This window comes from Chrysemys picta, chromosome 12, assembly GCF_011386835.1.
Source record: "Chrysemys picta bellii isolate R12L10 chromosome 12, ASM1138683v2, whole genome shotgun sequence".
NCBI classification, from domain to species: Eukaryota; Metazoa; Chordata; order Testudines; family Emydidae; genus Chrysemys; species Chrysemys picta.
The window spans coordinates 32,720,739-32,745,496 of record NC_088802.1 but is presented as its reverse complement, the minus strand read 5'-3'; the positions used below and the strand labels follow the sequence as shown (position 1 = coordinate 32,745,496).

General features: G+C 45.6%; 1 protein-coding gene across 1 annotated transcript in view; it reads right to left on the bottom strand.

Moving 5' to 3' along the window:
* The window catches only part of DNAH9 (dynein axonemal heavy chain 9), a 405,383-nt gene that overhangs the window by 233,278 nt on the left and 147,347 nt on the right, over positions 1-24,758 (bottom strand). The window contains exons 39-41 of the mRNA XM_065563307.1: positions 15,198-15,363; positions 11,394-11,496; positions 9,051-9,290 (exon numbers count right to left, since the gene is read on the bottom strand). Coding sequence (XP_065419379.1) covers positions 9,051-9,290; positions 11,394-11,496; positions 15,198-15,363 — 509 coding nt within the window. The remainder of the gene's footprint in view (positions 1-9,050; positions 9,291-11,393; positions 11,497-15,197; positions 15,364-24,758) is intronic.

Sequence of the window (24,758 nt, the reverse complement as noted above, 5' to 3'; positions counted from 1 at the left end):
CTCTGCTGTAATAGGACAAAAAGGGGGTTTAGCGGGTTATAGATGGTTGTGACAAGCCATAAATCCAGTGTCTCTGTTCAGTCCATAATTTTTACTCTTTAGCAAAGTTATTAATTTAAGCTCCCACGCCTGTCTTTTGCAAGTGTTTATGCAAGTTTTCTTTGAGGATAAGGGACTGAGAGGTCAGACATAGGGTGATCGCTTTGTGAAAAAAGTGTTCACCCGCAGGTGATGGGGTGGTTTTGCCTTTTATCATTTTCCTGGGTGAATTCACTTGAGAGCGTAGTGATTGTCTGGATGGATGGAGCTGCCAATACGTTTCACTATTCTGTCTAGCACATGCAGCTAGTTTAATAGAACTTGGCAAGGACTGTGTGTGTAGCATCCAAGCCCTTCTCTGAATGAGCTGCTTACTTCTGAGCATTGATGTTAGCCTTACAAACCATATAACATGATTATCTCTACACAAGGAGACAAATCACTGCAACAGTGCAGTTCAGTCCATCTTATCCCCCTGCGCTTCCACAGCAGGTTACACCTGCCTCTAATAGTCCTCAGCAGCAGATCCCCACACTTGCAAGCTGTTTTGCTACCACTACACTCATTAATACCTCCCTTGGTCTGGAAGCAGATGTCTTCACAGCCTGTGGCGGCACATAGCATGATGACAAACATCAGTCAAATTGTATTTACATGTCACCACATCTCTCTGGCTCCCAGTGCTGGGATGAATGCAGGCAGGATGGGAGCATCCCCATTAGGGTGACCAGATAGTAAGTATGAAAAATCGTGACAGAGTGTGGGGGGTAATAGGTTCCCATATCAGAAAAAGCCCCGAATATCGGGACTGTCTCTATAAAATCGGAACATTTGGTCACCCTAATCCTCATGGATGGATTTACAGCACAGAAACCCTGACTTCCTTACTGGGTCCAGACCTTGGTCTGAGTTATATTAACTAACCAGCCAAGGCCCAAAGAAAGCAGTTCAGATAGGCTGCAGCATGCACTTAGCCCCGCCCATCAACAGTGTGAATTGATGAGAGTGCTGGACAAGACTCCGTTCCTGATGGAAAGGAGCCCTGGGTGGAAAACCAATCATTGCACTTTTCTTGGTTTATGGCAGTGATTCTCAACCCAAGGGCCACTTGCGGCCTAATCAGCACACAGCTGCGGCCCATATGCAACCCTCAGAGCCAATCGGGTAGTATATATACTGTGTGGATGTGGCCCACATAACACATAGAGAACTGCATATGCAGCCCACAATGGTAAATAGGTTGAGAACTACTGGTTTATGTTTACAAGTTCAGCCATGCGTATCATCTGGGACCAAGTATGCAGTCCTGGAATTACTGTCTAGTATGGCCCGGGATACCTCATGTCTCTGTGTTACACCGCTAAAGGAGTATACCCATGGGCTCCCCTGAGTGGACATACATTCAGTGCTACATGGCTGCAAGAGGTTCGTGTGGTGGAAGACACCAGGAAGTTCCTTCTTCCTTCTGCTGCCACCACAGCACACATGAAAGACATTGCATCATCTTCACATGGAAACATTGCTCCCCTAGACAGCAGAACTAGCAACAGTAAAGGCCTCTGTTGGGAATGTGCATGCAGTATAGCCTTGGAGCAGTCTGGACCTCTGTCGGCCTTTCCTTTTCATACTGCCATATGCTAGGAATAAATATACTGGGAATAAACGGATGATTTGCAATCTTGTTTTTCAACTGTTTGATGTTTAATAATTCAACAGTCCAAGCATTCATCCAAAACCTGAAATATTATCACACTCATTCTGGACTTGAAGTGCAAAGAGGTATAAAATGAACCACAAATGCTGGGTTTACTTTGTTTTGCTCATGGTTCCTATCTCCTGAGCACTGCATCCTGTAAAACAAAGTAATTGGCTCACTGGGGCTTTCTGGACAGGCAATCAAAAGTTTGTCGAGGAAATGGAGAAAACAGGACAGATGGCTCCTAGCCTCCATTATCTTAACTATGCTCTGCTGAGATGATGGCCAGTAATGCCATGCCAAGGGTCACAGCACAGCCTTCCCTGCTTGCTAGGGGTATGGATGGAGTCCAAGATTACCATACTGTGGGCTGATGAGAGGCACAAAGGGGGCTGCGAGGAGTAAACACTGAAGTTGCCCTAGCACAAGGGTTATAACAAGGGGGTAAAAATCACAGCTCATCCTGTATAAAAATGTCCCAGAAATAAATGACTTTTAATTCTCTTAGTTCAATTACAAATTAAAATATTTTTTTAAAAATAGCTGGCTCTGTGAAGTGACCCTGGTCCATGTGGTCGACATGGAAGGAATGAATCTAAGTACTGTTAATAACTCAGAAGCGGGGTGGGTGTTCACAAGCTACTCCTCCAGGGCTACTGTCATGTCCTTAGTGCACACAACAGGAAGAAATCACATAGGCACAGTCAGGTTCCAAGTCAATAGTGAGTGAGCCGTCTAGTGGTGCTCTCTGTGTTAAAGAGACACTCCCAGTTCCTATACACAACAGCTACAATTCTGGGGTGTGCAATGGGAAAACAATAACATGGAGGGCCAGGGAAAGAGAGGGGCAAAGCTGCCAGCCAAACTGGAATAGAGTATGTATGGAGAGTCAGAACACATATACCCAGCCTCCATATGGCCAGCCACCAAGAACAGGCTGTTGGGTTTTTGGTGAGGATTGTTCCCAGCTCAAGCAAATGCAGTGTGTCACCATGTCTGGGAAAGCGTGTGGACAGCGTTCCCTTAGGAGTCCTTTGGCACAGCACAGTAAGGCAGAATAGCTTCCTCTTATTGACAAAAACAGAGCACAAGCCATTTCCAGTGCATTGCCCTGGCGCTGCTTCGGAAGAGCTGGAAAGGAATTCTGGGAATGGCGTGCAAGTCACACAGTCGCAGTCCCACAACAGAGAGGGACATGAAGTGGAATAGGGATTCCCTGAGCTGAGATAGCTGGGATCGAGGGACAATGGAGGAGGCAAGACTGATATGAGGCCTGCCGGTCCATAAGAGACTATGTAATTGAGCAGGGCTGATTTGCTAGTGGGTATTTGTCAAAGGTACTTTTTATATGGCCCCAATTCCCACAGAATCAGAGCACCTCCCAACCTTTAGTGTCGTTATCCTTACAACACCCCTGTGAGGTGGGGAAGTACTGTTCTACATGGCGAACAGAGCCACAGAACTTCTAAGGTATTTAGACTCCTAATTTCTGTTGAAATCAATGGGAGTTTGGTGTCTAACGACTTCTGAGGATCTGGGCAAAAGGCTAAGAGACTTGCTCAAGGTCACAGAGGAATTCTGTGGTAGAGCAGGGACTTGAACCCAGCTCCCCTAACTCTAGCTTAGCATTTAACCATGGGCCATCCTTCCTCCCAACCGATGAGCATCTGTGTTGGTAGGTGATGTATGCAGGTACACAGCTTTATACTGTATCTTCAGGGTTTGTGGGTTTGTGTTTTGCATTGTTGTCTCTTGGTCCACAGACAGCAGCTGCACCCTCCTGCCACCAGTTTGGGAAACATTCTCATTATTCCTATTCAAAACCACAAAGGAATGCCCACAAATACAGACCTGACTTGCGGCTTTTCCATTCAGTAGCAGCTCTAAATGTACTTGCTTATTGGCCAAAGAAAGTCCTGTCCCTCCACTGGCTCAGTACTTCCAGGTGCAACTCTCTCCCAGTCTTCCTGTTTCTATCCAAAGCAATTGTCAGTTTCTCTTCTGATTTATCAAAGCCAATCCCCAACTCATCTCCCAACCACTTGGCAATTTGTGCTCCTGTGGAGACTAGAGCAATTCTAAAGCAAACCCGGTACAGGGCAATAGTCTGCAGGGTCACATCTGTGCTGTGACAGGCTGTTTCCAGTGTCACTTTGGCATGCCAAGTGTAACAAGTATAGCGAACCACCCCGTAAACATATTTTGCCATAATTATATAATGCCAACTCATCACCTAGCAGTTGGACCATTGTGGTTCGTCCTGGCCTGGCCAAAGGGTGAAGAGCAGTTGAGCAGTGGAGGAAATCACATCCAATAGCAATATTCGGGATCTGCCACCACTGCTCTAGAATACCTTGTAGGTGCTCCAAGTCCCAAAAGGAGGGCATGAAACATTCTTGTCTAGTCAAGGCGAATTTGAGCACCATTTGACACAGTTTACTCAGTACTGCCAGAAGACCCTCCAGCCACTAGGTTTGTGTCAGGTTCCTTCACATTCAGCTATGTCATTTATTTGTCTAGCTTAAACCCTCTAGCATTTTGGAGAAAAATGGAGTGAATTCCACTAGGATTCACCTTCAGTGCAATCCATAGTGAGTTACTCTCACTGTGCAATGCAGGCCATTAGCCTGCCAATCAAGCTGGTGTTGAGTATTATATATACAGGCACTCTGAAAGTCTGAACAACATAAAAGCAACAAGTGAGCAGATCTCTGTCAGAAATGATTTCTGCAGATGGCTACTTTGGAGCATCCTCTTCTGGGTAATATTCACATACACAGGTAGATTTGCATTCACTCATTCTCCATTAGCAACAGCAACTAAGGCAAAGGTTCCTGGAATGAGACAATTAGCACAGTCCTTGTAATAAGGACTGTCAGCCTGTTTTGACAAAGGGAATCAGGCAGGGATTGTAAGTCACTGATTCAATATTTAGCTACAGCTAAGATAATGTGATAGTGACAGATTCTTTGGGCAGATCAAAAGTGGAACAGCAGTTAACCATCTGTGCAGAGTCAACAGTAAAACAACACAAAGGCAGAAAGTTCCAAAGGTGGACCCCTCGGGAGTTTCAATTTGCATAGGTTTTGTGCCACATACCTGTTACCATGAGCTGCTCCTGCAGTTAGAAAATAGCCGGTGGGAGAACATCCACTAAAGGCCCTTTATATATGAAGCTATTATATGCTCAAACACTTGATTGTTTATTCAGGATTAAACTGAATTTTAAAAGGCCTTTATACTATTATCTACAGTACTGGCATCTGCACATTTCTTTATCCGTCTAAAGGATAAGACAAGTGAGATTTCTCTATCTGCTTTTCCTGATGACTGAGGATTCCAAGCTATGACACAACAATGCTTTTTGCATTTTCTGTTTTTCAGTTTGAAAATGCGATGCATTTACCATAACTCAGTGTGACTGGAAAGGCAAAGACAGAGCTCAGTGCTGATTTCAGTGCTCTCCACATCAGCTTCCACAAACAGGGCAAACTAGATGGGAAATTGAGACATCTCAGTAAAGGCGAAGATGATGGTCTTCTGAGGAAGGGTTTCAAGGAAAACTGAACCACAACCTAAACAAACAGCCACAACAGAAGAAACATGATTTCTTTCCTTTTGCAACCATGTGATAACCAGAAGCAACCTGCAGCTCTCTGACCTGTAATTCAGCTGTGAGGACAACTCCTACCATTCCACGCCTCTGAGCACCTTTCAAACAGACCTCATTTAAAAAAATAAAACAACTTGCCATAAAAATGTTTCTTCTTCCCTAGTCACCCCTTCAAAATACATTTTGGCTAAAAGCAGGGATTTGAAGTGACCCTGGTCTGAAGCCAAGGCCTGACGACACTCAGCCTTCCACCACTGACAGTTTTTAAGGTCTGATACTCCCTGACCCATGGGAGTTATAAGCTCCTGCTCCGGCCTGCAGCAGAGCTGGGATTCTTGGCTTTCCATTAGTTTCTAAAAAGTTTTTACTCAGTTCTAATGGGTTACAAGACACTGACCTTAAAGACATGCACTTTTAAAACAGTGACTGCAAAAGTGACAGCAAGGGCTATAGTCAGGGTGTGTAACAGTTCCCATTCTCAGCTCCCATGGTAAGCTGTTCATGACTATCCAAAACTTTTCTCCTCTAGGCTTCCAGAGTTTTCATCTCTGCCTCAGGACTCTTTGAGCAAAACTGTGTGGCTATTTTGGAATATGAGAAGAGTGAAAAAAATAACTTTTCCCATTATAAAAGAAAAATCTTGCAACCTCTTTTTGGTGCTGAGACAACAGAGTCAAAAGCTCATGTTTAGCAGGGGAATTGGTCTCCTTAAGGAGAATCACCTTTCAGTGATCCAGTGGGCATTGGTTTGGATTTGAGTTAGTTACAGCCCTTTACAAATTGGCACTTGGGCATCCACCATACACTTGGTATGGTGTTACCATGGCATTTAGAAGCATGTGGCAGCTGAGCGGATGTGTGTGTGTGAGGGTGGGTGTTAAGGTAGCTCTGGAGGAGCCCTGGCCTCACTCAGTACACTGATGTATGGTGTGTAGTGAATGATGCAAGGGGTGGGCTGGAGATAGGTGCTTTCAAGAAGCTGACCAATAGCTAGACAGGCTGGTACAGACACACAATGCCCTGGTGGCCAGAGGAAGGGATTATTTCATGGGTTCACTGGAGTTGCATGGTGCTGCAGGAGGAGTTTCAGGAGGGATGGGAATGATCATCTTGAGCATCAGGGGCTGGAGGAAGCTCCAGGACTGAGCACATGGGAAGACAGCAGAGGTGAAATGGGAGAAGGCTGCAGAGTGGAGAGGCAAGAGGCTTGAGTTGAGCAAGGGAAGGGCAATGCTTTCACCAAGAGGTAAGGGAGGAGGGCTAGGGGAGCAGAGCAATGGCACGAGAAGCAGAGGGCTGGCCTCGAGGGTGTGGGTTTTGCTTTGCAGCCACTATTTCTGAGATGTGCAGAAAGCAAATATTTAAACAAATGTCTGTGGATGTAAAGTCTTAACCTGAAATAACAATCAACATGATCAACTAGTACCCCAACTAGTCCCTCACCATGGACTGGGGCTTGGCAGAGGCAGAACAATGATTTGTTTCCATGAATTTGTAATGAATTCTGATCTGGGGGCAAGTTACAACATGGTTTTCTCTGCTGCTATTTCTGCTGCTTCTTTCTTCACCCCTTCAGGACTGGAGAGTTCTTCTCCTTCCCTGTTATTTCTGGTGAGCAGAGTCTCTCTTGGTAGCCAGTGTGTGCCATGGAAAGCACAGTGCCACTGTGTTTCATTCAGCCCATTCACAAAGCCTGGCCTTCATCGTGGGCCTGTTTTAATTTGTCTGTCATCTACTCCCACTACAGGGCTGTGACTGATCCCACGCTTGATAAACAACTGCTCACGCGTTCTCCTCACTCATACTTCCCAACAGACTGCGCCTTCCCTAGCAACCCTTCCATAACATCTGAGTGCCTGACAACCTTCAGTGTATTTATCCCCCAGCCCTCCTGTGTGGGAGGGCAGGTTATCCTCTCCATTTTACATGTGGGCAGCTGAGGCCTAGAGAGACTACGGGCTAGATTGTTAAAGGTATTTAGACACCGGCACTCAGCGTTGCAACATGTAATTGATTTAGGATCCCTAATATCATTTTGGGGGGTTTAGGCACTTAGGAGCCTAAATCCCATTACCTATTAATGGGATTTTGGTTCCTGGGTCCCTAAATCCCTTTTGAAAATGAGCTTTAGGATCCTAATTCCGTTAGGCATCGCGACATTGAGTGTAACCATACCTAAATACCATTAAAAATCTAGGCCTAGGTGACCTGGCCAAGGTCATACAGGAAATCTGTGCATGAGCAAGGAAATCAAACCTCTCTCTCTTAAGACCTAGTCTAGTACTCCTAATCACTGGACCTCTTTTAGGGTTGCCAACTTTCTACTAGCACAAAACCAAACACCCTTGCCCCGCCCCCTGCCCTGCCCCTTCTCTGAGGCTCCACCTCTGCTCACTCCATCCCCCCTCCCTCTGTCACTCACTCTCCCCACCCTCACTCACTTGCTCATTTTCACCAGGCTGGGGATGGGGCTTGGGGTCCGGGAGAGGGTGAAGCCTGCGCCTGGGGGTGCGGGCTCTGGGGTGGGACCAGAAATGAGGAGTTCAGGGTGTGGGAGGGGGCTCCAGGCTGAGGCAGTGAGTTGGGATGCGGGAGGGGATGAGAGCTCTGGCTGGGGGTGGGGCCAGAGATGAGGGGTTCGGAGTATGGGAGGGGGCTCTGGGCTAAGGCAGGGGGCTGGGGTGTGGGAGGAGGTATGGGCTCTGGGCTGGGGGTGGGGGTTCTGAGATGGGACCAGAAATGAGGGGTTCAGGGTGCAGGAGGGGGCTCCAGGGTGGGGCAGGGGTTTGGGTGCGGGGGGAGGGATGAGGGCTCTGGCTGGGGGTGCGAGTTCTGGTGTGGGGCTGGGAATGAGGAATTTGGGGTGCAGGAGGGTGCTCTGGGCTGGGACAGAGGGGTTTGGAGGGTGAGAGGGGGATCCAGACTGGGACAGGGGGGCGGGGCAGGGGGGTGAAGACTCTTGCTGGGGGTTTGGAGCGTGGGAGGGGGATCAGGGCCAGGGAAGGGAAGGTGGGGCATGGGAGGGGGTCAGGTGTGCAGGCTCCAGACGGTGCTTACCTCAGGCAGCTAATGGGAGCTTCAGAGCCGGCATTTGGGGCGGGGGCAGCGTGCGGAACCACCAGGCTGCCCCTACACATAGGAGCTGGAGGGGGGAAATGTTGCTGCTTCCAGGAGCTGCTCAGAGCCACAGCAGACAGGGAGCCTGCCTTAGCCCCACTGCGCCGCTGACCAGACTTTTAACAGCCTGGTCAGCGGTGCTGACCGGAACCGCCAGTGTGCCTTTTCGACTGGGCGTTCCGGTCGAAAACCAGACACCTGGCAACCCTAACCGTTTTCCTCACTCCTCAGCTGATCTCACAGGCTTGAATATCTAACAAAGGGGAAACCACATGGGCAACAGGGAAAGGAACTTCAGGCCCAGAGACCCTCCAAAATATTTAGGTGCCTAAGTACCCTGGAGGATCTGGGTCTTAGTTACTACATGAAAAAATATTTTACTCCAAAAAAATGTGTGTTGTCATTTTCTTGGCAGACTGGACTGAACGCCACATGGAGCATACGCAGCCCTGGTGAGTCTGCATACCTCCCATTAATGTTAATTTGTGCTGGGCTGACACAGAGAGGGGACCACACACCCATAAGTTCCACATCCTACCTTTAGTCAACCTTTGAGTGTCCCAGGAGGAAAGCTACTGCACTTACTTGAAAGATATTGGAGAAGTCTCTGAGGTTGAAAATATAATGGAATTTGATAGCCGTTGGCAGGAAAGTAGCAGCTACTTTCTGGTGCAGGCCCAGTGCCAGGTGTATCAGCTGCTGAGACGATTTCTGCACAGGCCCAGAGAAATTCCCCCGTTTCAGATGCTGAGTTAGAATGACACTGTAGATGGTGGACAAAGCTTCCGATCCAGGGAAGGAGAGAGCAAACACACTGAAGTGGCGCTGAGGGAAGGAAAACAAAGAAAGGTTTCAGACTGGGTTGGCCTCCTTTCTTGCTGAATGGGAGGTTGGGCTCATTGAGCTGATCAGAAAGCAATCAGTTTTCCTACTGTGATTTCTTATCCCAATAGCTCAAGCTAATGAGCCACTTCTGAGGCATCCACTCCCAAAGGGTGGAATTGTCAATTGCATTTGATGGTTATTATGTTACAGTTTTTAAGTCAAAATGGCAAATAAACAAGCTCAGTGAATTGATTTTGCTGATTTCCTGGGGATAGTTTAGGCCTGTTTTTCAGAAATGTGCAGCCTCCATTGACTAAGAGAGACCAGTGGGGTCCCGAGCACTTTGGAACAGCTGGCCATTTTATTCAGGTGCCCAAACAGGAGTTAGCTCTCTGGAAAAACTGGTTCTTTATACCAGGACAATATTTTGTCCAAAGGATGGTACCCTTCGTGTAAGGTGCTGTATTCGGACCATTACTCAAACAAGGGATTGCAGGTTCCTTGTCCCTCTCAGTAAGAGCTAGGCTGACGGAGATGGGTAAGTCACAAGTTTTCAAGAGGTCAAAAGATCTCATTTTACCAAACTATGGCAGCTCATTTAAGGAGGTCAGGATGCTGGGTAACTCCTTTCATGGAGAGGCTGGTCAAGAAATGGGGACAAATTCGGCTCTCAGTTCTACATGTTCACATGAAAGTTCTAGTGGCACCAGCTAGATTGCATGTATGTAACCTCTAAGAGCGGGATTTGGTTCCCATGCAGGATACGATGCATCAGGCTGTTGTGATCCTTCTCGTAAGTCCTGTTTGAGATCCCTATTTCTCTCGTAAGTACTAATAATACCCAGTCTGTTTTCATTTTGCTGCCTGCCAAGGTGACCTGGGAATAGCTGACAGTTAGATACCTAGCAATTCCCTGATCCCTCTGGGGCTCGTTTGGCAAATGCTATCCCACCAATGCCAGCAAACTGTGCACCTTGTGACAAGAGAACACCTTTCACAAGTTAAATAGGAGAACATAAGAACGGCCATACTGGGTCAGAGCAATGGTCCATCTAGCCCAGTATCCTCTCTTCCTACAATGATCAGTGCCAGATGTTTCAGAGGGAATGAACAGAACAGGAAGATTATTGTCCAGTCCCAGCTTCTGGGAGTCAGAGGCTTAGGGACACCCAGATCATGGGGTTATATCCCTGACCATTTTGAATAATAGCCATTGATGGATTTATCTTCCATAAACTTATCTAATTCTGATATGAACCCCATTACATTTCTGGCCTTCACAACATCTCCTGGCAATGAGTTCCACAGGTTGACTATGCATTGTGTGAAGAAGTACTTCCTTAAATTTGTTTTAAACCTGCTGCCTATTGAACAAACCAATTGCCAAACTGGATCAGAGCTGAGATCTTTCTCTGACATTGGCCAGACCCAGATGCTTTGGACGATGGAACAAGCAACCTGGCACAAAGCAGATGTGGTATGATCTGCCCCTTATGTTAGGTCTCTTCCTAATCCCTGACAGTCAATGACTGGCTTAAGCCATGAGGCATGAGGTTTAATATCTCTTTCCAAATCCATGTTAGCATTAGCTATTATAACTCTGGATCATCTTCTTTCCTATTTTCATTGTATTTCATCTCTTTGGCAAAGGAAAATGTAGCTGGTCGCATGAGGATTTTTACAACCCAAACCAGAGAAATGAGTAACTACATTCCAGGGATAACACTAGATAAATAAAAGCAAACTCAATCTGTATTACTGTGAAGGCTGTTGGATGGCTGGCAAAAGTGAGAGTCCATCTCAAACTGTGAGCAGTAATGTGTTAGGAAATATGGTGGGAAAGGGGCCAAAAATGAGGAATAAGGGAGAATTCTGCTTTCTGTTCCACCAGTGAAAATTAGAGTAACTCCACTGATTTAAATAAATTTACATTGATGTAAGTGACAGCAGAATTTGGCCACGTTTCTTAAGGCTGGAGTATTAACTACAGCGTCGTGGCCATAATCTGCCCCTCCAGGTTATTCTTTTAAAGACCATTCTGATAATATTCTAACTCTCCCAGTGATTTAATAGATTAGCAGTGTGCCGGTTAATTGATTCTACCTGAAGCCGTGGGTTGATGGTGAAACTCCCTGCAGTGGGGTTCATACATGACACGTATTGCACGTTCATGATCTCCTTCACGGACAGTTTGTTTCTGTCGTACCTGTGGCAAACAAAGCAACACAATAATTGCAGCCTATTAGCAACAGACTTGTAGCAGCACACCCTCCCGTCAGGGCCAGGACTGGAGCAGTGGTAACACACTTGTGTAACCCAAATGACTTCGGTTCATCCACCAAGATCCAGAATCAAAGGCTATGCTCTTTGGGACAAGGACCATGCCTTCCTGTGTGTCTGTACAGGGACTTGCTCAACGGGGTCCTGATTTCAGTTGACGGCTTTTAGGCACAGCAAGTACTATTGTTATTATCCCTCAGTATCACATCGTGGGGATTTTTTTTAAACAAACAGCCTTCACACCATACAAGATATTTAAGCATAAAAAGCGGAAAGTTATTGTCTAAAATTTATTCCCCCATGAGTCAGCAATAAATCCTGACCATGAACCAACTCTAGGATTGAATAATCAGGATTTTTGTTAAACTCTGCAGAATTCCTGTACTTTAGGTGCTCAAATGCACTCATTCTCCTTTGAGTTTCCTTAAAATTCTTGCAGTGCCCAACAGCGCTGTCCTCTGGAGGTCACTGATCATGATGTCTTGCAATCTAACGTGTTCTTGAGCTGCCCATTCATACCCTTACCGATTGTTCCAAGTGATCACTGAGATTGTATTTGTTGTAGTTTTTCATTGTTTTCCTTTTCATGGCAGAGTTCTTTATACTTCACCATCTTCTCTTCTTGTTTCTTTTTTATCTTTCTGTCTGCTGGGATGGCAATAGCAATTAACAGGGTCTTGTTTGTCTTCTTTTCTACTACAACTCTGTCCAGCCTGTTTGCCTGCACCATTTGGTCTGTGACAACTACCAGATCCCATAAAATCTGAGCCTCTGCATTCTCTGGAGCACTTTCGATTTGGTGGTCATAATACCACATGGCTCGTTTACATCAATACTTGCCACAGAGGCTCCAATGCAGACACTTGGTGATTTCATTGTGTCTACTCCTGTATTCTCTCCCAGCCAGGCTCCTGCAAGTGCTCAATATATGCTCCACCACCTCTTCCTTTTCAGAACACACACACTGCAGTTCGGGGAGCAGTTCTATCAGTCAATTTTGTTTCGAACATAATTAAGTTTTAACGACTGTTCTTGTGCACTCACACTGAGGCTCTTGGTCTCTCTTTTCAGGTATCCTCCTACAAGACATGAATCTGTTAATCTTTGATCACTAAAAGGTTTGAGCTCTCCACCGCTGTCTGTGCATTGATTTCTGTATAAATCTTTCCAAGTCTTTCTTTGGCAGTTTGCTTTCTCCTTTCCTTTATGCTTTCTTGGGCTGGGATGCACTCAGCCTTAGCTAATGACAGGTTTCAGAGTAGCAGCCGTGTTAGTCTGTATCCGCAAAAAGAAGAACAGGAGTACTTGTGGCACCTTAGAGACTAACAATCCGAAGAAGTGGGCTGTAGTCCACGAAAGCTTATGCTCTAATAAATTTGTTAGTCTCTAAGGTGCCACAAGTACTCCTGTTCTTCTTTCTGCCTTAGCTTGTTATCTCAACTAGATGATCTTTTGCTCTGGCTGACTTCTTAAATATTTTGATATTATATTCTTCATTGTCAATTGCTACCTCTACCTTTAGCACATCTTTAGTTCCATCGCATCATTGGATGTACATCCTGTCCATGTCATAATATATATTCATTATTCTGTGTATCACCAGGAGGTTTCTTGTTTGGACGTCAATTTTTTTCTTCTCCTCTTGACTCCACTTGATCACGCTGGCAGTTATCCGGTTATTCAACTGACCCCAGCTGTATAGCTTCACCAAACTTTTCTACACATGTCATCACTCTCTACATCTCCTGTTGTCCATATAATTTCAGATCATTCAGGTAAAACAAATGGTTAACTGGTTGTTGCTCTTCGCTGATTTAATAACCACAATTTAGCTCACAGAGAATTCATGTCAGTGGGGGCATCAATACCACAAACAGCACTGGTGATAAGTGCTTGAAAGATTCCTCTTTTAATTTTGATGCCATCAATGAGAGTCCCTTCCTGGCTGAGCTAAGTGTTCCAGTTAGCTGTAGATTGGGGCACAAAGGAAATGAACTTTGGATGAACCTATTGCATTTTCAGTGTCTCAGTGATCCATGAATATGGGACCCTGTCATGTGCTTTTTGATCATATATCCACAGCATCTCTCAATTTTTCTTTTTCTGTTTTGCATCTTCTGTGATCCTCCTGTTCATCCTGAGGCGGTCTTTATTCCCTTTCATGTCACTGTGAAGCCAAATTGTTACTATTAAGCACTAACTAAAGACTGCAAGCTATCCCTCCCCACATATAGAAATTGGAAGGGAATTTTGCCTTGTGTCATTGTTTCAGCTTCCTGAATGGGAACGTGGAGGGAATCCAACACATATGCATAGGTGACAGTGCTGTGTCTGAGTGCATTAGTGAGAGCCTTGCAGTTGTGCACGTCCATCCAGCCCCAGGGTAGCACACCACAGTGCCAGGGCTGGAGTATCGGATGCACGTGTCTGAGGAGCATGCATTCAACAGAGTAAGTGTGCTATACACATAGGCGGCAAGTTATATGGGCTCATGGTGCCCAGGCTCCAGCAATATTCAGGGTAGGCATGGGCGGGGGGCACGTGAACCACCAGCTGGGGGAGGCTAGCCCCCAGCTCCACCCCTGCTGCCCAAGCCGCCCCCCTTCCACCTCCCGCCACAGCCGAGAGCCCCCACCACCACCACAGCCACCGGCCCAGTCCCACTCCAGGCTAGCTCCCAGCCCCACCCCTTCTGCCTCAGCCCCCACCCCCTTCCACCTCCCACCAGAGCCCAGAGCCCCCCACCACCACAGTCACTGACCCAGTCCTGCCCCAGGCTAGCCCCCCAGCCCCAAAGGCAGAGCACTGGGGGCTGCAGCCGCAGGGGGCGGTGGTAAGCAGGGGGCGGAGTTGCGCCTGGCTGTTTGGGGAAGCATAGCCTCCCCCAGCTTATACTACCCGCCGCCCATGAAGGTAGACAAAGAACTACGCCAACAGTAGAAAGGAGAGCTGCACCCTCGTTTCACAATCAGAATGCCACGCTCATCCAGTGCACTAAATGCCCCAATAACAATTACGTGAGTGAAGCCAGACAATCACTATGCTCTCGAGTGAACTCACTCGGGAAAATGATAAAAGACAAAAACGCCCTATCACCTGTGGGTGAACACTTTCCACACAGCAATCACTCTATATCTAACCTATCAGTCTTCATTCTCAAAGGAAACCTGCGCCTGGGAGCTTAAATTCGTAACTTTGCTAGACACTAACAATCATGGACTGAACAGAGACACTGGATTTATGGCTTATTACAACAATCTGTAACCCACTAACAACCCTGGATGCTTCCCTCAGCCCCCCCTCCCTCCACTCCTTTCCTCCCCATAACTGGAGAGGTGTTAATGGGCCACTTCACCTTGAATGGTTCCTTGAAATGTGTTAACTATTAATGCTAAACAATCTGTTCCACTTCCTATTTAGCTGTGACGCTGTGGGTTAATTTCCCAGACCTGAAGAAGAGCTTTGTGTTACCTCAAAACCAGAAGTGGATCCAATAATAGATAATGTTTTCACCCTTACCTCACACTTGTCTCTCTAATATCATGAGACCAAGATGGCTACAACAACACTGCATGCTTAGTGCCAGATTAACAGCATGAATAGCACGGTGCAGGGGAAGACACCTACCAGTGGCTATAGTCCATGTGTTGTCTGATCAGCGTGTGGGGCTGCACTGTTCCATAAGTGTCCACTTCAGGCATGTTCATATCGTCAATGAAGTAGATGAGTTTCTTGGTGCCAGGTGGGCCATAATTTCTACCAGCCTTTTTATCCAGAGGCTTCTCAAGTACAGCTGTATGGGAACAAAGGCAGATCATTACAAACATTAGGCTGCATTCACAGAGGATGTAAATAGTGGTATGAACGGTACGATTGGTGCACGCCAGCCATCAAACGTGTACGTGGACAAACCCCAAAGCAGGAAGAGGTTAATGGTCTGTGTTAGAGGGGAGGGCTGTAGCGAGCTCTACCCACAACATCAAGCCTGCAGGGGATAAAGAGGAAGGAAGCAGGTTTTAGAGGTGGGTTTTCCTGACAGAACTATCTTGGGTCTGAGGCAAATGAAGTAGGGGTTAGAAGGAGCAGCCCAGAACTAGGACCTCAAAGTGCAGCCAAGCTCGGGAAAGGCTTGGACCGGCCATCATGTTACCTGAGTGTCTGTCACCTCATCTCATGAACACATTGCTTGTTAATTAAGTCAAACCCCAGGATGGGGGTGAGTTTTGACCTCACATGGGATATGTGGATTTGTCTTGTCTCAGAACAGGTACGAAAAAAGTGTCCCTCACTATTTCCTGCATCAGGGGAGCTAGTAATTTGCCTTGTCTGAAGACGAATTGCTGATCTTCATTAGGGGAAGGCTGAAGCACTCTCCACTAGCTTCCACCAGCTAGGAGAGGCAGGAGTCTCCCTCAGCCGTGGTGGCCAGATGTCTTTTAAAACCTCCAAAGCTTCACATTGTGTGACCAGGCCAAACTCCAGCAAGAGCTGGCAAATGCTCACAGGTTTCTATCTTCTGGCTGGGGAAGACCATTTCTTATCAGTTGTTTCAGATCCTGTGAAGGAGGACAGAGCTTTTTGCAATGAGCCTAGGAAGTGGTGAAGGGTTTGGGGTTTTTTTGTGCTTGTTTGTTTTTCCTGTAAAGAACCATGCAAATTTATAGTTCTATATAAATATTTAATTAAAAAATCACAGCCATATTGTCCAAAGGATCCTGCATTGTCCTAAGTTATCATTTCCTTGAACATCAATGTGAGCCAAGCTTTATTGCACTCAACTGGTCCAAAACCAACCAGACAAAGCCATATTCTATACCCTTCCCCCCCCCCCATGTTTACTTTGGGAATGCCTTCTGTCTCAAGGTGTACTATTTTTCAGTACATGCCAACTAAATTTGATTTGTTTATACAGTTTTAGTCTTCAGTGGACTTATAGCAGTGCTATAAAAACATCACAATAAATAGCAATTATTTATAATTACAGAGGATTGGACAAAATAAAGGACACTGGGTATTTTAAAATAGCCATTTGTTAGAATATACATTTAATACATGCATTATCACGTGACAAAAGTTATTAAGGGACTTTTTTCAGAATACCAATTATAGGTTTATATGTTCAAAAATGCCTTTTCTTCACCATTGCTCAGAATCCAACGGATTTCTCATCTTTTGACAGCTTGCTGCAAAAAAACATTTAAAACTCTAGGGAAAAAATGATGAACCTCCTTTCAATGAAGTAGCTTCCCACCAACCCCCCTCCACAAAACCACAATATCTGAGGTTTCTGGTAGCAAGTTAAATTAAGTGTTTCAACTAAGCATTTATTTTACATTTAATTAGTGTTTAATTAACATATAAAATCAGCCATTTTTGAGGTTTAACAAATACGTAAGAGATATATCAAATTGAATTGCAATTACTGGAAATCAAATGACAAGTCTGGGAAAATAGCCTTTTAATTTGAAACAATATCTCATAATACTAGTAAAAGGGGATGTTTCGCTATCTTTGAAATCCTGACCTATTCAAATTAGTGTCTGAAATAAACATTCACAGTAAATGAGATTTATTGAGCGGGCTTTGTGTTTTCCAGTGGCTGTCCGTCAGAGAAAGCCAGGTTGCATGCAACTCTCTAAGGGCAAATTTATACCGTGCAGAGAGCCTGCACAAGGCCTATACGCTACTTAAATGCTATGGCTTTGAAGGGGAACTAAGTGGCCTTGCGTTGGATCTCTCATAGTTTACAAGCATTAAACTCCATACATAATAGCATCAGAAAGCTCCCGGGGCTCTATGGCCAGTCAAGCTAGTACGAGAGACTGAGCTAAAAACTTTGGGATGCAATGTCAGCCTTCCCATAGTGTACCTGTTAGGACTGCTAGTGATAATGTAGGATTCAGGCCTCTATTTTTGCCTGAGATAGAATTCTATGTCATTTGCCCATTTGATTCTTGATACACTTATATTCTTATTAATATGTGTGAACTAAGGACAAAGACACTGTATATGTTGCTTCTGCCTAGCCAGATGGGTTTGTTAGTATAATGGGAACAGCTAAGAACAGTTAAAGTGTTACTGGGCACGGTGGAAGTATAATATACGAGCGCACACTTTAAGACTGCCTCAACTCCTATCTCAAGGCAAGGTCAAGCAACCTATCAGGAGGGGCAATGGGGGACTGGGGAGGGGGGGAAGGTATAAAACACTAAAAGGCCAAAGAAATGCCTGTCCCTGACCATAGCACCACCTCACTCCTTACCCCTTCCATGGGATACAAAAGAGATGGGACGAAGACCCCAGAGTCACGACCCCCTCCAAAACAGAACATGACCCCCCCAAAACAGAACATGATAAGTTGTAAGGGGTGGGACCGAGGGCATGCATTTCACATATAATTATGCCTACTAAGGAGCGGGGAGAATGGGACACTGGGAAACAAGGCTCTGCAGTGTCAGAGTTATGGACATGCTTGCTTGAAACTAACCCCCCAAAACATTGTGTTGCCTGCACTTTGGACTTCTGGTCTTCTGCTTTTTGTCTGTGTGATAAGAACGAGGGGAAAGGGAGAAGGGAAAGCCCCCTAACATACCCTCTCCAATGTGGAGTCACTGCCTCCACCCAGCATGATTTGCATTACTAATCCTTATTACTTTAGTCTCTCATTGGCAGATGTCTAGCACAAAACTCTTCTTTGCCCAGTCAGTCCTTTAGAGAAGAATGTTATGATAGTAGCTCACTGTCGTAGAGCAGAACTGCACAAAGCCACTAAAGGAAAGGACCTCTTCTTCCATTAGTCTGGGCACAACACTGCAGCCACCAATGGGCCACCAAATTATAGGAAGAGACTAAGTGAGTGGGAGGGAGAATGGGAGTGAAAAGTGTGGGATAGAATGGGGAGAGGGAACAAGCAAAGGTTGAAGTGAGGAGAAAAAAGGAGAAGAAAGGGAAATAGACTAAAAAAATCCAGGTGGATGGGAGGAGAGATGGAGATAAGCCCGAAGTGCAGAGCCTATAGTTCCAAGCCTTGCCAGGTTAGGTTGTCAGGATATGCCTCAGATGCACACCCACAACTGGCCGCTGGCTCGGTATACAATTTCCTATACATTTACACTCACATAAGAGCTCTAAAAATCATTGACTGCAAATTGGGAGCATACAGCTGAGTGGGCAGGAGCACTGGCATGTCTCTCTTCAGATAGTTAGGCATGTAAGAGCAGATCCTCTGCTGGTGGAAAATGTCATAGCTCCATTGTGGACAGTTTCCATCAGCTGAGGGTCTGCTCCATGGGGTTCCCAAAAACACTTGCTCTATTTCTTATAAATCCATGTTCTGAAGGATACTCAACTGTAAAAATGAAGGGTACTTGTAACCGAGGCTCTTTGAGATGGACTCTGCATAGTCCCACTCTTGGGATATGTGCCAACTGGTGCCGATGAACAGTGCGGCTTGCTACTAGTAGTGCCTACTGAAGTGCTCACGGACCCCCTCCCGCCCCTCCCCTCAGCGGTACCACAAGCGGGGTCCGCGCAATGACCCGGAATGGTGCCAAGACGGACTGTGCCAGGACCAGGACCTGCTGCACGATGGTGATTGATGCTGCGAATGGGAGCGCTGGTGGGACCTGGAGTGATGCTGTGAATCAGACCGGCGCCATGAGTGGAACCGGTGCTGCGAGTCTGATCGGTGCCGCGAGTCTGATCGGCACTGAGACTCCAAGGGGTGTCTTGTCCCTGACAGCGCCAAGGGGCAGAGCATTGCAGGCTTTCCGCGGGACAGAGCCGCACGCTGTGGCATCGGGGGCTTTGCACGAAGGGCCGGGGACCGCAGTGCCGTCATGTCTATGAGATCTCTTGTGGCCTCAAATGTGTCAAGGTTGGAAGGCAGCTGTACCTCCTCCACCACCTGACATGGTGAGTCCAATTGCACCGGACTCAAAAGTCCTCCTTGCAAGACCGAAGTCGACGGTGCTGGCTCTGCAGTTTTCAGCACAAGGGGCTCCTCCCTGGGACATGCCCCATTGGCTGGTTCCGAGGGGTTGGGTCCCAAAGTCGGGAAAGCACTCCTACCCTGTTTCTGGTGCCGCTTCTGACCTGGGGAATGGGACTGGTGCCAAGTCATCTCTGACAGTTTCGGCACCGGATCCGCTGCCGGGGTACTACACACTGATGCGCTTGGTGCTGGGTCCTGCTACGCCGATGCTGGCTGTGGCCTAAGTGCTGCCTCCATGAGTAGCTGCTTCAATTTAAACTCACGCTCCTCCTTCATTCTTGGGCAAAACCCTTTGCAAATCCTGCACTTATCTGCCTGATGTGTTTCCCCCAGACACTTCAAGCAAGAGTTGTGGGGGTCTCCCATTGACATAGACTTGTTGCAGGACTTACAGGGTTTGAACCCCTGGGACTTAGGCATGCCCTGAGTCCCCAGGGAGAGCACGGTCGGCTTGAAGGGGAACCCCCAACTCCCAACAGTGAACTAATAACACTATACTAACTAATAACTAACTTAACTAACTAAAGAAAACAAACACTAAGTAAATAGAGCTAGGGAAATGTGGCAAGCCTGCTGAGCAAGAAGCCACAGTTCCACCGATGGTCACTGGCGGTAAGAAGGATCTGAGGAGGCACCAGGTCGGAAGGGTCATATATAGAGCGCTATGGAGGTGCCACTCCAGGGGGCTCCGCAGCCGACCCAACAGGTGCTGCTGGGCAAAAACTTTCCGACAACTCTGCACGCAGTGCACACACACCTAATTGGAATTGATATGAGCAATCACTCGAAGAAGAACTACTCTATGAAAAATTGTAAATAGAGGGTCAGTCATTAAGGCTTGAAGTTCACTAACCCGCCTGGCTGATATTATTGCTATAATAGATGCAGTTTTAATTGAAAGATGAACTAGAGAATAAGATGATAAAGATCCAAAGGGTGCAGACATAAGCTGTGTTAGCACTAAATTTAAATTCCATAGGGGAACAGACTCTCTCACGGGGGATAAATATTTAGTAAACCTCTCAGAAACCTCTTAATATCATACAAGAACATAGATTTACCACATATTGGTAAATGAAAAGCCGCAATTGCAACTAAATGTACCCTGAGCGATGTAACAGATAAACTCAAGTATCGGAGGGGTAGCCGTGTTATACAAAAACCTGTAGGAGAACACTTCAACCTCCCTGGCCACACAAGAGCAGGTGTAAAGGTAGCCATCTTACAGCAAAAAACTTCAGGACCAGACTCCAAAGAGAAACTGCTGAGCTCCAGTTCATTTGCAAATTTGACACCATCAGATCAGGATTAAACAAAGACTGTGAATGGCTAGCCAACTACAGAAGCAGTTTCTCCTCCCTTGGTGTTCACACTTCAACTGCTAGCAGAGGACCTCACCCTCCCTGATCGAAATAACCTCATTATCTCCAGACTGATTCTTGCCAGCATATTTATACCTGCCCCTGGAAATTTCCATTACATGCATCCGACGAAGTGGGCATTCACCCACGAAAGCTTATGCTCCAATACATCTGTTAGTCTTAAAGGTGCCACAGGACTCTCTGTTGCTTTTTACAGATAAACTTGTTTTCTTCAGAAACAGCAAACACTCTGGATTGAATAGGAGCTGACACAGGATCAATACCCTTATCAGCTATCCATAGGGAAAATCTTTTCCATTTGAAATCACATTTCCTAGTTGATTGTCTTCTAGCATTAAGTAAAAAATTGTACAGCTACAAAGAAAGATTTCTCTAATTCTGCCCATGCTATCAGGTGCAGCGAAAGTGGATCTGGATGGTATGCTTTCCCTTGCTGCTGTGACAGAAGGTCCAGCGACACAGTGGAAAGAAGCAAGTCTGTGTACCATCGCTGTCTCGGCCAGGCTGGAGTGATGAGTATCATCCAGGCTGAGTCCTGTCTAACCTTCTTCACAAGCATCAACATTAAAGAGCTCCTGCTCCTGAACAAAAACAATGACACTTGGGGTTTTATCTTGTGGCAAATTTCTATACAATATAAAAATTAATATCTACTACATATGTGGAGTATCCCAAAGAGCAAAATTGTCCCAATTGTCTTGGATCATAGAGGCTTTCAAGGACCCTTCATACATCTGGGAAGAGTCTCCGATTAGTTGGGCCACTAACTGATTGAGAGGTTCTGCCACATGCAGAGCTACTGCAATAAATCTTGTGAATTATACACCAATCCCCAAAGCTTCACTGCCTCCTTGCAAAACTCAGAGGAATGGGCTCCTCCATGTCCATTTACATAGTACATTGCTCTCATATTGTCTCTGGCTGCTTGAACCACAGATCCTTGCACCTGAGGGAGGAATGATCTGAGTGCCAAATGAATTGCTGTTAGCTCCAGAAGACTGATATAAAGGTGACATTCTTGCTGATTCAACAGACTTCTTGTTAAAAGGTTGTTGAAGTGTGTACCCCATGGAAGGAAAGGGACGGCTGAACTTCACTCCCCTCCATACATGTTCCTGGTCCATTCACCATAAGATTGTTTTCTGGATTTTCTTGGGAACGGTGTTAAGTTTGTGTCGTGTACTGCAGGACCAGGTTTCTTGCCAAACAGTGCTGAAGGGGGTCTCAGCCTTAGTCCCATATAAGTTGTGACATACATCGGTGAAGCCATAAGACTCAGCAGAGAGAGAAAGAACTTTACGTTCTGAATGGTAGATTTCCTCTTCAGGAATATCTCCTCCAGAAGTTCAGCTCTTGACATTCTGGAGATGTACTCCTATGAAAAGGATCTTTTGTGAAGGTTTCAATAGAGATTTCTTTTCAGTGATCAAAAATCCTAACCTTTGGAACATCGAGCATCTGAATTGAGTGACATGCTTTGGTTCACCTTCAGAAGTTCCTTTTAGGAGCCAATCATCTAAATATGGACAAATATGGTCTTCTCAGAAAAGTTGCCAATACAGCTAGGAATTTTGTAAAGATTTTAATGCAGTAGAAAGGCCAAAGTGGAGGAGCCTGTATTGGAAATGGTGCCCTATGGCAAAATAAGGGTACTTCCTGTGTGATCATCTTATTGAAATGTTAAAGCAGCTTCTTTGAGATTGAGAGCTGTAAAACCTGTTTAGACAGGAGAGGGAGGGGATAATGGATCTTAGAGTTAATATTCTGAAAGGAAATCTTTGGATGTACCTATTTAACTTCCTCAGATCCAACATTGGAAGAAGTCCTCCATCTTTCTTTGGAATTAGGAAATAGTGTGAGTAGAAACCCCAATTTCTTAGATTTATTGGGATCTCTTCTACTACTCCTTCCCTTAGTAGGGAGTTGATTTCTGTTCTTAGCATTAATTTGTGAGAGGAGTCCCTAAATAGGGAAGAAGGTCTTGAACTCGATGGTATAGCCATCATTTATTGTGTCCAAAACCCATCTGTCCATGGTGATCTTTTGCCACTCAGTGTAAAAAATGGCATAAACAGTCTCCAAATGTGAGGGGAACAGAGTTCAAGGCTGGCTTGCTGCTCTTGAACTTCATATCAAACCCAAGGTTTAACTGCAATGTCAAGGGGTGCTCCACTCACCATTGGGCTACCACCTCCTCCTGGCTCGCTTCTTACTACAGCACCTATCTAACTTGCCCAGAATCTTGAATCCAACAAAGGCTCACATCCATCTGTAGTCAGTGGCTGGAAGGAACTGAAGTGGCAACCACTGCTTTTATATGTAAGTGGGATATTATGTTTTTATAGCACTACCCTCAGAACATGCTCAAACGCTGAGGGGAGAGGTGGGAGGGGATGCATGAGCACTCTTATAGGCACTACTATAAGAAGGCTGCATCATTGAACGGCACCAGTCAGTTCATATCCCAGGAGTGGGAATGTGCAGAGGACACGCCAAGAAGAATTTATTTTTATAGATAGATAGATAGATAGATAGATAGATAGATAGATAGATAGATAGATAGATAGATAGATAGATAGATAGATAATCTGTGTTGTATTTGAGTTTTACAAAGTTAAATAGGGCCTGCTGGAAACAGCAGCCTACTGACAAACTACACACAAAAAAGAGCAAATTAACTCTAAAATATGAGCAGTGGAGAACAATATAGAGCAATATAAATCATGCCTAACAAACACAATCATTGCAGTCATAGCTGAAATCTTTCACACACATTTATTCACATAGCAGATGACTTATTCATATGCTTAGAGAAGAGAGCCCCAAACTCAAACCATAGCTCACAGTCCAAGGAAATATGAAAAGGCTGCCCAGATCTGTCCATATAAATCTCAACAACTGCACCATCACTATTGAGATAAATGAACGAGAGAAGGTTCTTTTACCCTGCTAGGAAGCCTTGAAGACAGAGTGTTTGAGTTTGTTTTTCAATCTTCCAGAGGTCCTATATTGACAAACTACACTCTAGGAAAAATTAAAAGGGCATTTGGAGAGGGAAAGGTATTAATATTTGAAGATCATTCACAATTTGGACCAGATACCAAGGAAGGTTTGTTTCACCTGAGTTTTGCAGGAAAGCCATGCTGTTCAAGTCGTTCACGTAGTGTGAAATTCACCCCTATGCACGGGGCCAGTGGGATTTTAGGGGCACTCAGGCCGCGTGCCTTCTGCATTTGATCCGTAGTGTAAATGAGGGCACTAACGGGCGGTGGTGTGGGGGCCAGTGAGAGGAGCTAGTGATCACTGTGAGAGCAACTTCCTGAACACAGAAGAATCCCATTGCTGTGTTGGAGAAGAGCTGAACATTAGAGCCTAGGATCAAATACGGCATTGGGCAAACAGCTCTCTACTGTCATACATGAGGCTCTCACATGGATTTGTGAAACTATCCCACCTTGCATTCACATGCACTTGCATGTGTAAAAGGCATTCTGTTAAAAGTGGCCCTTCTTGTCCAGCTCATTTCATCTGACCTGCTCACAGTATGCAATTTCAAGCTCACCTGTACAGATCTTACACAGCAGTTAAAACAGCTGGATGTTAATAATCTGACTGTGCTTTGTGGGTATATAGTAACCATCCAAGCCTTTTAAATCTAAGCTAAATGCTTATCTGAGTCATTTAATTTAAATTGTGATCAAATTTCTAGCTGGCCTCATGCAGCTTTGCAAGCTATGGCATTTTATTCTGCTGCAGCAGAGTTATGAATTATTTGTGTGCTAACATTACCATAAGCTGTTTTCCCCTTTCATA